The sequence below is a fragment of the Mus musculus genome, chromosome 2 (assembly GCF_000001635.26).
Source record: "Mus musculus strain C57BL/6J chromosome 2, GRCm38.p6 C57BL/6J".
Classification (NCBI taxonomy): Eukaryota; Metazoa; Chordata; class Mammalia; order Rodentia; family Muridae; genus Mus; species Mus musculus.
The window spans coordinates 119,527,361-119,539,796 of NC_000068.7; the positions used below are offsets into that span (position 1 = coordinate 119,527,361).

A 12,436-nucleotide genomic window follows, 5' to 3' on the forward strand; every position below is an offset into this window, starting at 1 on the left:
GCACCACTGTGACCAGTGGGAGGAGGGAGAGGAGAGGCACCACTGTGACTAGTGGGAGGAGGGAGAAGAGAGAGCACCACTGTGACCAGTGGGAGGAGGGAGAGGAGAGGCACCACTGTGACCAGTGGGAGGAGGGAGAGGAGAGGCACCACTGTGACCAGTGGGAGGAGGGAGAGGAGAGAGCACCACTGTGACCAGTGGGAGGAGGGAGAGGAGAGGCACCACTGTGACTAGTGGGAGGAGGGAGAAGAGAGAGCACCACTGTGACCAGTGGGAGGAGGGAGAGGAGAGAGCACCACTGTGACCAGTGGCTTTAGCATCTCACAGTCAAATCTGAAACCAGAGGAGGTTTATGGGCGGGGCTAGGCATTTTTCATTTCTTTAAGGTCCCTTAAAGAATCAAATCATATCTCATCAAGATATTATTCTGAACCATTTAGTTTTTTTTTTCATTTTCAAGAAATAATTTATTGGCCGGGCGATGGTGGCACACGCCTTTAATCCCAGCACTTGGGAGGCAGAGGCAGGCAGCTTTCTGAGTTCGAGGCCAGCCTGGTCTACAGAGTGAGCTCCAGGATAGCCAGGGATACACAGAGAAACCCTGTCTCGAAAAACCAGAAACAAACAAAAAAAAAAGAAATAATTTATTTACTTTGTTTTCCAGGTGTGTTTGCCTGAATGTATGTATGTGTACACATGTATGCCTGGTGCCTGCAGAGGTCAGAGAGGGGCATCAGTCCCTGGAGCTGGAGGTACTGATGTGTGTGTGCTCAGAAGGAAGCTCAGCTCGTAGTGAGTGCTTCTTACCACTACGCCATCTTGCTAGCCCCACAGTAGGTTTTTTTTTAAGGAGGAGCATAACAGCTTCAGCAACCTACACCCTGAGGTAAACACATGTTAAAGAAAGGATGTGCTTATTCATTTCATATTAAGTCAGTTTTTTTTAAGTTTCTGAATATCATGGCACACCCACCTCCCTTCTTACTCTTACAATTTTAGAGCAAAAAGAAATGGCTTTCTTCTTAATGGTTCTAACTTTTCCATACAATTTTTATAGCTTACCAAATATTCTCACAAGTTATACACATAATTTACATGGAAAACGGGCAGGAATGGGCACCAGGACAAATAGGCTAATTTTTCTTGTTTTTAGGGTCTCCCTCTATAGCACTGGATGATGTAGAGGTCTCTGTGTAGACCGAGCTAGCCTTGAACTCACAGAGATCCCCCGCCTCTGCTTCTCTTCTAAGAAGAAAGACATGTGCCACCCGACCTGGCACAGGAACCATGTGTGCTGCTCTGACTCCTGCATTCCCGTCATACCTGTGTATCAAAGACATTGTTCAGCATGATTCCATACTGATGAGACAGGCAGTCAGAGAGCCAGCGACAATCGTGGATAACCTAGGGGGTCAGAAGAGGGGAAAGAGTTATTAGACCCTGGCCACTGACCTCATTACCACAGGAGTCAGCGTCTACACTCACCTTTAAGATTCTCTTGTCTTCTAAGATCATCTGAAGTCCATTATTGAAAGCACGACTTCCCAGAAGGAAAATATCAAACAAGTAAACTCGGCTGTTTGTGGCCACCTACAACAGACACCACCACAGGATGAGGACAGAGCAGAGCAGGGGATCTGGCGACCAAAAACTCTGTGACACATTCACATACTGTCCCGATCCAAATAGATGCATTTAATATTTTTTACTTTAATTTTTTAAAAAGATTTATTTAGTTATTATGTAAGTACACTGTAGCTGTCTTTAGTCACTTTTTTCTTCTCTCTCCAGCCCCTGCTCACTCTGGCCCAAAGATTTATTATATGTAAGTACACTGTAGCTGTCTTCAGACACCCTAGAAGAGGGCATCAGATCTCATTATAGATGGTTGTGAGCTGGAATTTGAACTCAGGACCTTCGGAAGAGCAGTCAGTGCTCTTAACTGTTGAGCCATCTCTCCAGCTCCTAAATATTTAATATATTACGTGCATGAATGTTTTGCGTCACTATGTCTGTGTACCACATGCATGCTTGGTATCCTCTAAAGTCAGATGTGGCCACTGGATTTCCTGTAGTTGAAGTTACAAGTAGTTGTGAGCTGCCGTGGGGTTACTGAGAATTAACCAGGTTCTTCTGCGAGAACAGTAAGCACTCTTAACCCTTGACCCATCTCTTCAATCCCTGCTGAGTAATGGAAGAGTGGATGTTCCAAGGACTCAGGCTACATGTGGCTCAGTGAAGGAGTGCGCACTTAGGATGTAAAAGGTTCTAGGTTCAACTCCCAGTACTTCCAGGAAAGAAAAATAAACCAATAACGGACATAAGTGAGTTATAGTAGGTAGTGGCACACGTTTTTAATCTCAGCACTCTGGAGGCAGAGGCACGCGGATCTCTGAGTTTAAGGCCTGCCTGTGGTCTACAGAGTGAGTTCCAGGACAACATTTACATAAATATATATAAAGAGAAAGAGATGTGTGTATGTATGTATGTATATGTGTGTGAATGTGTGTATAAATTTATATTTATATGTGTGTATACATATATATTTGTAGACACACATATATACACCCCACATTGAACACTTGGGAAGTGGATATAGGAGGAATGGGGGTTCAAAGGCTAGCAGGCACACAAGTTCAAGGACAGTCTAGGCTATATAAATCCACACCAGAAACAAGACCAAAGAAAACATTTTAGTTAAAAAAACAAAAAACAAAAAACCTTTTACCTGAAGCCAACAGAGTTTCCCATGGCGACACACATTGGCGCCTTCGGCAGCAACACTCAGGACACTCTGCTTCTTGATGTGGAGCATCTGTTAAGAGAAGGAACACACAGAGAAATCCTGTCTCCAGCAAACACAAAAGAAAGGGAAGGTTTTGGAGGAATGTCTTTTCTTTCTTCTTTTGTTTGTTTGTTTTTTGAGACAGGGTTTCTCTGTATAGCCCTGGCTGTCCTGGAACTCACTCTGTAGACCAGGCTGGCCTTGAACTCAGAAATCCACCTGCCTCTGCCTCCCGAGTGCTGGGATTAAAGGCGTGCGCCATCACGCCCAGCATAGATGTCTTTTCTGATACTGTGATGCTAACGACCATATTCTGACAAGCGATAAACAATGGGTTTGGGGGAAGGGTTGAGAAAGGGTCTCGTACCTCAGGCTGACCTCCAACTAAGCTACAGAGCCTGAGCCCGAGCTGGTCTTATCCTCCTGATTGTTTCTAACCCCCAAAGTGCTGGGATCATAAGAATGTAGCATACGTCCTGCTTAGATTGGTGTGTGTGTGTGTGTGGTCTCTTGTGAGTATGTCTATATACCAGCATGTGAGGACAGAGACTCATGTCTGGTGTCTTCCCCAGTCACTTCCCACCTTATATGTTTGAAGACAAGCTCTCAGTGGGTATAAAGTTCACGGGTTTGGCTAGAACAGCTGTCCAGCAGCTCCAGGACATCTCTGCCCCCTCAGCAGTGAGGGAACTGAGGTGCATGTTCTGTTTTATTTTCTTTTTTTACCTAGGTGCTGGGATCCTAACTCAGGCTTTCATGTTTGCATAGCAAGTGTTTTGCTAACAAAGGCATCTTCCCAGCCTTGGGTTCCCCCACCTCCTTCCTGAGACAGGTTGTTTTGTTTGTTTATTTCTTTGTTTTGTTTTGTATTGTTTTGTTTTGTTTTGTGTATCCTGTCTGGCTGGCTGTCCTAGAACTCACTCTATAGACCAGACTGGACTTGAACTCACAGAGGTCCTGCCTCTGCCTTCCAAGTGCTGAGATTAAAGATGTTTGTCACCAAATGGCATTTTTTTCATCATTTTAAATTTACTAGTTATATCTAAATTAACTAACACAAGCCAGTTTGCTTCAGGTATACATGTAAATCACCACTGGACAGGCTTGCTCCTCAGCTCAGCCTTAGCAGAAGGATAAACACAGAACTGAAAGGAAAATCACGTATACCTGAAATGCTAATGAAAAGAACCTGCTAAAAGTCAGTTCTCCCTTCAAAGACATACATATGTCAGGCCTGGTGGCATCCATCTCTCTTCCCAGCTACTCTGGAAGTTAAGGCAGGATTGAGTTGGAGGACAGACTGAGAATATTATGGAGACCGACCTTATCTCTGAATCAATAACAAATTAAAGTGACCCCTTGCACACCCAATGATAAGTTTATATCCAACACAAAAGTTGGTGACTCTCCTCAACTCCATCTGAACATGAGAACAGTTATTTCCTTCTGCCAAATTCATTGAGATAATGCCTAAACACCACCTGAAGCAGCCCTTTGAAATGGGACTCAGGAGCTAGGTGTGGTGAGGTACTCCTGTAATCTGAGGTGGAGACAGAAGGATCAGGAGTTCTAGGCCAAACTCAGCTACATAGGAAGTTTAAGACTGCATTGGGTACATGAGACTCAGTCTCAAAAATCCAATTGCTCTCCCTAAGGTCAGCCAGCCTGGTATGGCGGGACACACCTATAATCTTACTCTGGAGGGGCTGAGGGGGGCAGCTCTGTGTTCAAGGCCAGCTAAAGGCACTCTCAAAAATAAGTAAATAAGGCAGGGGAGATGGCTCAGTGGGAAAAAGTGCTTGCCTTACAAGCCTGATGACCTGAGGTATTTCTAGGCTACCCTGGGCTAGCTCTGACTGAGCAGACCCGATGATCTAGGTTTGATATCAAAAGGTTGATGCAGTAGTGCATACCTGTAAGCCAAGCATTTCCATCGTGTGATGGGTGATAGCCCAAGCATTCCTACTGTGTGATAGGTGATAGAGACAGGATAACCTCACAGAAGCTTTGGGTCAGCTACCCTGAAGTGCTCAGCACAGTAATAGAAACAAGAAAGAAACTGCTTCAAATAGTGAGGAAGAACTGACTCTTGAAGGATGTCTGCTGACCTCTATATCCATGTCATTGCACCTATCACCCATGCCTAAGCATACATAGACACATAAGTACACACACACACACACACACACACACACACACACACACACACACACACACACACGCATAAATAAAATTAAATTTTAAAAAAGCCACCAAAGTATCTGGTGAGAGGGTTCAGTGGCTGAAAGCTAGCTCCTCTTACATTGGACCTGGGTTTGATTTCTAGTACCCACATGGCAGCTCACAATCAAGTCCCAGAGAATCTGATGATATAACAGAGCCCCAGATTTAGTAGGTCCCAAGACCTTGGCACAACTGATTCATGGTGGAAGTACTGTTAAGCTGTAAAACTCAGTATGTAGTCAGCAGCACCTGCCAACACTAAAACACAGGTCTAATCTATCAAAGTCCATAGCTAGAACAAGTCTCTAAATGTACTAGCCTTGCTTTTTGGCTTCTGCAGTTCCACTTCTAGCTAACTGTTCTTGTTAACTGAAATGTCAACTCAAGACACAGTTTTTGTGCTTAGAAACTCACCAGTGTAAGTCACCAGCTGGCTAATAAAGACTTTCTATTGGCTTAACCCATGTTGGAGCAGTCTTCTTTGTTGAATACCCTACAATGCCCTTTTCTGGACTCCACATACACTATATGAGTTTGATGTACAAACACACATGTAAGCAGAACACCCAAACACAGAGTGTTTTAAAAAACTATTTAAAAATAATAAAATTACCAAAATATTCTGTTACTAGGGAAAGCATCAAGATCTTAAAATCAACTTGTAGGGCTGGCAAGATGGCTCAGTGGGTAAGAACACCCGACTGCTCTTCCAAAAGTCATGAGTTCAAATCCCAGCAACCACATGGTGGCTCACAACCATCTGTAATGAGATCTGACACCCTCTTCTGGTGTGTCTGAAGACAGCTACAGCATACTTATATATGATAATAAATAAATCTTTAGGCTAGAGTGAGCAAGGACTGAGTGAGCTGGGCCGAGTGAGTGGGGTTGACCAGAGCAAGCAGAGGTCCTAAAATTCAATTCCCAACAACCACATGAAGGCTCACAACCGCCTGAACAGCTACAGTGTACTTATATACATAAAATAAATACATCTTTTTTTAAAAAATCAACTTGTAAGGCACAGAAGGTTATCTATACAAACCGCACTGGAAATGTCTGATGGTACTTACTGCAGCACCAAACTTCTGCTGGAACTGATCAATGACTGTGTATGTCACCTCCTCTTCCTCTACAAGAGAAGGATGACATTGAATGTACCTGTCTTCTTTGACAAAGGAACAGGAACGGCCATCCTGTTCACGGCCATCCTGTTCACTTTCGACATACTCAAACCACACAGCATCCATTGACCCATCTTGCCTGATCAAGACAAAGCACTTTAAAAAGATATTTCATAACAAAAAGTAACAGTTTAAAGTAAATGAGTCCTGGAAAAGGAACAGTACCCACATGGTTGGAGTTCTCTAAATCTTGCTAATTATTAATATTAATTTTTCTGAGACAGGGTACATGTAGTTCAGGTTAGCTTTGAACTCAGTAGTTAATGATGCCCTTGAACTTCTGATCTTCCTGTCTCCACTTCCCCAGCGTACCACACATCTAATGAGAGTGGAATAGAACCGAGGTCATGGTCATTGTTAATGTAAGGCAAGCATCCTACAAACTGAGCTACATTCCTAGACCCTGACTTAAGAGTTCTTTTTCTGTGGTTGTCTTGATTATGGGTATTATTCGATTGCTCTGAAGAGATACCATGATCAACCCAACTCTTAAAAAAGAAAGCATTTCATTGGAGGCTTGCTTACAGTTTGAGAAGGTTTGTCCATTATCATCATGTCAGGAAGTAGACAGCCATTGTGCTGAAGCAGTAGCTGAGAACTCTACATGATCCATAGGCATCAGGCAGAGAGAGGGAGACTCTGGGCCTGGCATGGGCTTTTGAAACCTGGAAGTCTAAAGGGAACACACCCCTCCAACAAGGCCACACATCCTAATCTTTCCAACCAGTTCAACTGGGAACTAAGTATGCAAACATATGAGACTCCTGGGAGTGTGGGGCTGGAGGGATGGCTCAGTGGTTAAGAGCACAGACTGCTCTTCTGAAGGTCCTGAGTTCAAATCCCAGCAACAACATGGTGGCTTACAACCATCTGTAATGAGATCTAGTGCCCTCTTCTGGAGTGTCTGAAGACAGCTACTGTGTACTTACATATAATAAATAAATTTAAAAGAGAGAGGGGGGGAGAGAGAGAGAGTGTGTGTATGTGTGTGTGTGAGAGAGAGACTCTTGTGGGCTTTCTCATTCAAATTGGCAGTTTGGTTTCCAGCACTTGCATTGGGCAGTTCACACTAGTGGCACTCCAATTCCAGTGGATTTGATCCTCTTCTGGATTTCATGGGTACCTTCACTCATGTACACAACACATACACACACACACACACACACACACACACACACACACACACATACAGACACACATACAATTAAAAAAAATCTTGTTTTAAAAAGAATTATTTTGGCCTGTTCAAGATAGTTCAGTTAGTTTAAAGACTTGGCAGGAGGTAATGTGAGTCTAATCCCCAGGGTCTACATGTTGGAAGGTGAGAACTAACTTTTCCAAGTTGTCCACTGACTTTCACAAAAGAGCCAAGGTGTGCATACATGGATTCACAGGCACCCCCTCCCCAGTCCTTTATTTCCTAATCTCTAACACTGTGTGGTGTAAACGCCATGATGCTAATGGAAAACTGTGTGGAGCAACACCCTCCTCTTCTGCAGCACTTACACAGCCTGCTGTTGACTTCAGCTGGTCTCAAGGTTTCAAAGATTGTCTACTGGTTGATTCCTGAAGGTCTCTCTCTATTTCAGACTTCTCTAGACTATGGTTTTTATTTTTGGAGACAGGGTCTCATTATGTAGCCTATGCTGTCCTCAGCTTACAATCTTCCCAGCTACCCAAGTGCTAGCTAGCATCCTGGGCTTTTATTCAACCAAGTTGACCAAAACGGAAGGTTACAGTGGATCTTAATGTCAGCTTACTACAAATTAGAATCACTGAGGAGGGAGCTTCACCAAGCTGTCCTTATTGCCTTGACTGCTGTCAGAAGGCCCACCCAACTGTGTGTGGGATCTTCTGGTAGTGGCCCATATAAAAGGGTATGTCAGAAGGGAGATTACTGTGTCTTCTGCTGGCTTAGTTTCTCCTCCCGCTGCTGAGTTAATTCACTCTGCTGCTGCTGCTGCTGCTGCTGCTGCTCCCTTCACTGACATCAGAACCAACATCTCCAAGTTTCCATCATGGACTAGGGACGAAAGGCTTCCCAGGAACCTTCTGGGCTCCCAGCACCAGACTGGGACTACTAAGTCCCTGACTTGTACACTGTGTAACCAACACCAGTTGCTCCTGTGGCCGTGAGACACAGACATTGTGGGACTTCTCCAACTGTGGAGGCATTTACTCAAGGACCCAGTAACTAAGGGTTCTCAAGGAGTGGCGCAGCTGTTGTTACTGATTGAACACATTCTCTCTTATCCATTGCTTCTGAACACACAAAACTGTTCAGGTATCCAAACCCTTTTTGTGTTTGTTTGTTTGTTTTAGACAGGGTTTCTCTGTGTAGCCCTGGCTGTCCTGGAACTCACTTTGTAGACCAGGCTGGCCTCAAACTCAGAAATCTGCCTGCCTCTGCCTCCCGAGTGCTGGGATTAAAGGCTTGCGCCACCACGCCCAGCTTTTTTTTTTTTCTTCTTTCTTTTATGTATGTGAGTACACTGTAGCTGTCTTCAGACATACCAGAAGAGGGCATCATGATTTTGATGATTTTGAGCCTCCATATGGTTGCTGGGAATTGAACTCAGGACCTCCGGAAGAGCAGTCAGTGCTCTTAACCACTGAGCCATCTCTTCAGCCCCTCCAAAACCTTTCTACATGAAGTTTTTCTCTTCTTTGATCAGGTTCAAAGCCCTAAAACATCTGAGATTCCTCTTTCTCCTCTCACCCCCACCCATCTAATTTGTCAGATATCCATGTGTCCCACCTTTACTGTACATCTGGGCACAGCGCTTCCTATCTAACTACTGCCATCATTGTTTAGTACTGGCTTTTTTGACAACCTCATGCAAGTGATGACACACACATACATCCCCACACACAAATAAACATAGTTGAAATAAATTAAAAAAAAAACCTCAAGTCAGGGTGGTAGGACATACCTTCAACTCCAGCACTTGGAGGCAGAAGCTGAGCTCTGTAAATTCAAGGCCAGCCTAGGCTACAGATCAAGTTCCAGGACAGCCAGGGCTACATACACCTATGACCCCAACTATGAAGATGATAAGGCAAAGAGTACTTTAAATTTGAGACAAAACCAAGATTATTTTCATTATTATTTTTTGCTTTTTTGAGACAGGGTTTCTCTGTGTAGCCCTGGCTGTCCTGGAACTCACTTTGTAGACCAGGCTGGCCTCGAACTCAGAAATCCCGCCTGCCTCTGCCTCCCAAATGCTAGGATTAAAGGCGTGTGCCACCACTGCCCGGCTATTTTTATTTTTAATGCCCTCATATTCACCCATATTTTATCTTTGTCTTGTTCTAAGTACATATATTACAGTGATATTACCTCTAAAAATATAATCTCTGCACAAAGCTGTCTAGATTTCTTTCTTTGTGCTATTGGTTGTTTTTTGTTGTTCTTGCTTTTGTTGCTTTTGTTAAAAAAAAAAAAGTCTCTTTGTAGCCTAGGCTGACCTCAGTCTCAAAATCCTTCTGCCTCAGAGTCTCTCAGTAATGGGATCACAGGAGTATACCACCAAACACTTTATTATTACTTTTTAAATGAAAAACCAAAACCCAAAAAAGCTCTCCAGTGCTTCACCTCCCTTCTCTCTTTAGAGTCCTCATCCCTTTAAGGGTGTGTAAACTCTTCAGTGACTACCAATCCCACCTCTTTGCCTAGACCTTCATTCTCAGCTCCAGCTATAATAATCTCCTAGCTGATGCTTTCAGAGTTTGGCAAGTCTTCCTCTAGAGCCTTTACGTTTTTTCTTTTCTCAGTTTTAAACACACTTCTCAGCAGGTGCTGTATCTCATGTCTCTAATCTCAGCCCCTAAAGGCTCGAGGCATGTTTGCTAAGAGCCTGAGGCTAGCCCTGGCTACTGAAGGAATTCTGGGCTATAGGAGTGAGACCCTATTATAAAACAGCAAAATCCAACCAATTTAAAAGGGCATGGTGGCAGGTGGATCTCTGTGAGTTCAAGGCCAGCGTGGTCTACACAGGAGTGAGTATATTTAGAATTACAAGGTGAAACCTTATCTCAAACCAAACTAAACCAAACCAAAAACAACCAACCAACCAACCAACCACAGAAACCTGGAGAGGTGGCACCTTTTTGAATCCTGTCACTTGGAACTTGAAGCCAATCTGGACTCCATAAGAAGCAGCACAGCAGTCAGCTCTATCCATGCCCAGACTGTGGCTCAGAACAACAAACAGCTCAGTGCTTTCCCGTCTTTAGAGCGGTATACACGATACTACGTCTGTCATTCCTGCCCTAGACACTCAACAGCGTTGAAGACACATGATCCGTATGCTTACTGCCCTGCTATTTCTTAGCACTTGGTAGGAAAGTACTAGCATTCTATATATTTTACTCATTTTTTTCTATTTCTCCTCCTCTTCCTCCTCTTCCCCTCTTCCTTTTCTTCCTCCTCTCCTCCTCCTCCTCGTTTTTTTTTTGTTGTTTTTTTTTTTTGGAGACAGATTCTCATTTACCCTAGGCTATCCTCAAGCTTTCTATGTAGCCATGGCTTTCCATGAACTTACCCTAGGCTGTCCTTAAACCAGCTATGTAGCCATGGCCATCCTTGAACTCTTGATCCTCCGCTTCCACTCTTAGTGGTGGGACCCCAGGAGCTTCAGCACCACGCTGAGGTTCCCACTCCTCACTTCCCTGATTTAATATCTCTTGTACCAGAGCTCAGTGGGGGCAGCACCCCAGGCCCAGCACACCCATGTCAACTGAACATGTACTTTTTTTTTTCTTTTGGTTTTTCAAGACAGGGTTTCTCTGTGTAGCCCTGGCTGTCCTGGAATTCACTTTGTAGACCAGGCTGGCCTCAAACTCAGAAATCCGCCTGCCTCTGCCTCCTGAGTGCTGGGATTAAAGGCGTGCGCCACCACGCCAGGCCAGTACTTATCTTAAAAAAAAAAACCCAAAAAACCTTTTTTTTACAAATTTATTTATTATAAGTGAGTACACTGTCACTGTCTTCAGACACACCAGAAGAGGGTGTCTGATCCTATTACAGATGGTTGTGAGCTACCATGTGGTTGCTGGGAATTGAACTCAGGACCTCTGGAAGAGCAGTCAGTGTTCTTAACCACTGAGCGTCTCTTCAGCCCCCACTTAATTCACAATTTTTACTGTGAGTCACAATAAAACTATTCTGGCATGCTCAGAGTCCCATCACTCACCTGACGGGCAGTACTTGAGGTCACTGAGGAGAGAGCTGGTTGGCACCTCTGGTGCAGGTGAAGCCGGCTCACAGACATTGACGTCTTCATTTTTCACTTTCTCCATTCCAGCTCGTTCTGTATTTATGCTATCCTTACAAAAAAAAATCATATTCAGGTGAATTGTCCTTTGTCACTGACGCCATCTCCCTACTTGTTAACAAGGACACTCTCCACTGCTCGAACACACAGTTTGAGTGCTCTCTAGAGATTGCCATGCTGGCCTGCTTGGTTTTACTCCTCAGACCACTTGAGAAGTGACCAGCTGGAGCCCAACCTTGTTTTCTCTAATGTGCTCACGTGGAAAACGTCATAGTGAAGAAAACTCTGAAATACCTAACAGCGGATGCCTTCTCCCCCGATGCACCTTCTGCTTCATCCATTAGTTCCACTGAAAAACAACCCAAAGATTTTGACATACCATGCTCAACTGAATGCTATACACAGGACTGAAAGTGACCCATTAGTCACAGAGCCCTTTAGTGGCCAGCAACAGATAGAGAAATTGGGGTTTAAAGCCTACTGATTCGAGACACTGTGTCCTCAGGTGCCTGGTCATGCAGCAGGACCAGGAGCTTTTCTCTGGTCCTTTCTGTCTTTTGTCTTTTTCTTTTTCTTAGCTCCATGACGCTGATGTGTTATTTTCACTGACTCTATAGGTTCTTTTTTATTTATATTTTTGTTATTTTTAAGACTGAATCTCCATCACATACACCTGGCTGGACTCACACAAATCTGTTTGCTTCTGTGTCCCATGTGCTAGGATCAAAGGCATCAAAGGTGTGTATGTGTGGGTGTGTGGGTGTGTGTGTGTGTAGGGGGTGTGTTTATATGTGGTGATATATGTGTGCAAAAGGACATATATCCACAAAGAAGCCAGAAGCGGGTGGATATCTGGCCCCTATATAACATAGGCAAAACATATAAAATGTACATATAAAATGTTAAAAAATTAAAGTTAAATAAAATTATATAAATGCAAGCTGCGACTATGGCATACAACTTTAATC

The 12,436-nt window shown here is 43.9% G+C and overlaps 1 protein-coding gene across 4 annotated transcripts in view; it reads right to left on the minus strand.

Moving 5' to 3' along the window:
- The window catches only part of Exd1 (exonuclease 3'-5' domain containing 1), a 31,123-nt gene that overhangs the window by 10,856 nt on the left and 7,831 nt on the right, over positions 1-12,436 (minus strand). For 3 of the 4 annotated variants that reach the window (XM_006499491.2, XM_017318165.2, NM_172857.2), the window contains 6 exons: positions 11,763-11,817; positions 11,388-11,515; positions 6,082-6,140; positions 2,729-2,815; positions 1,486-1,590; positions 1,324-1,404 (listed from right to left, as the gene is read on the minus strand). In XM_006499491.2, coding sequence (XP_006499554.1) covers positions 1,324-1,404; positions 1,486-1,590; positions 2,729-2,815; positions 6,082-6,140; positions 11,388-11,515; positions 11,763-11,817 — 515 coding nt within the window. Of the gene's footprint in view, positions 1-1,323; positions 1,405-1,485; positions 1,591-2,728; positions 2,816-6,081; positions 6,141-11,387; positions 11,521-11,762; positions 11,818-12,436 lie in introns of all 4 variants that reach the window. The other variant, XM_006499492.3, reaches the window with a different exon arrangement.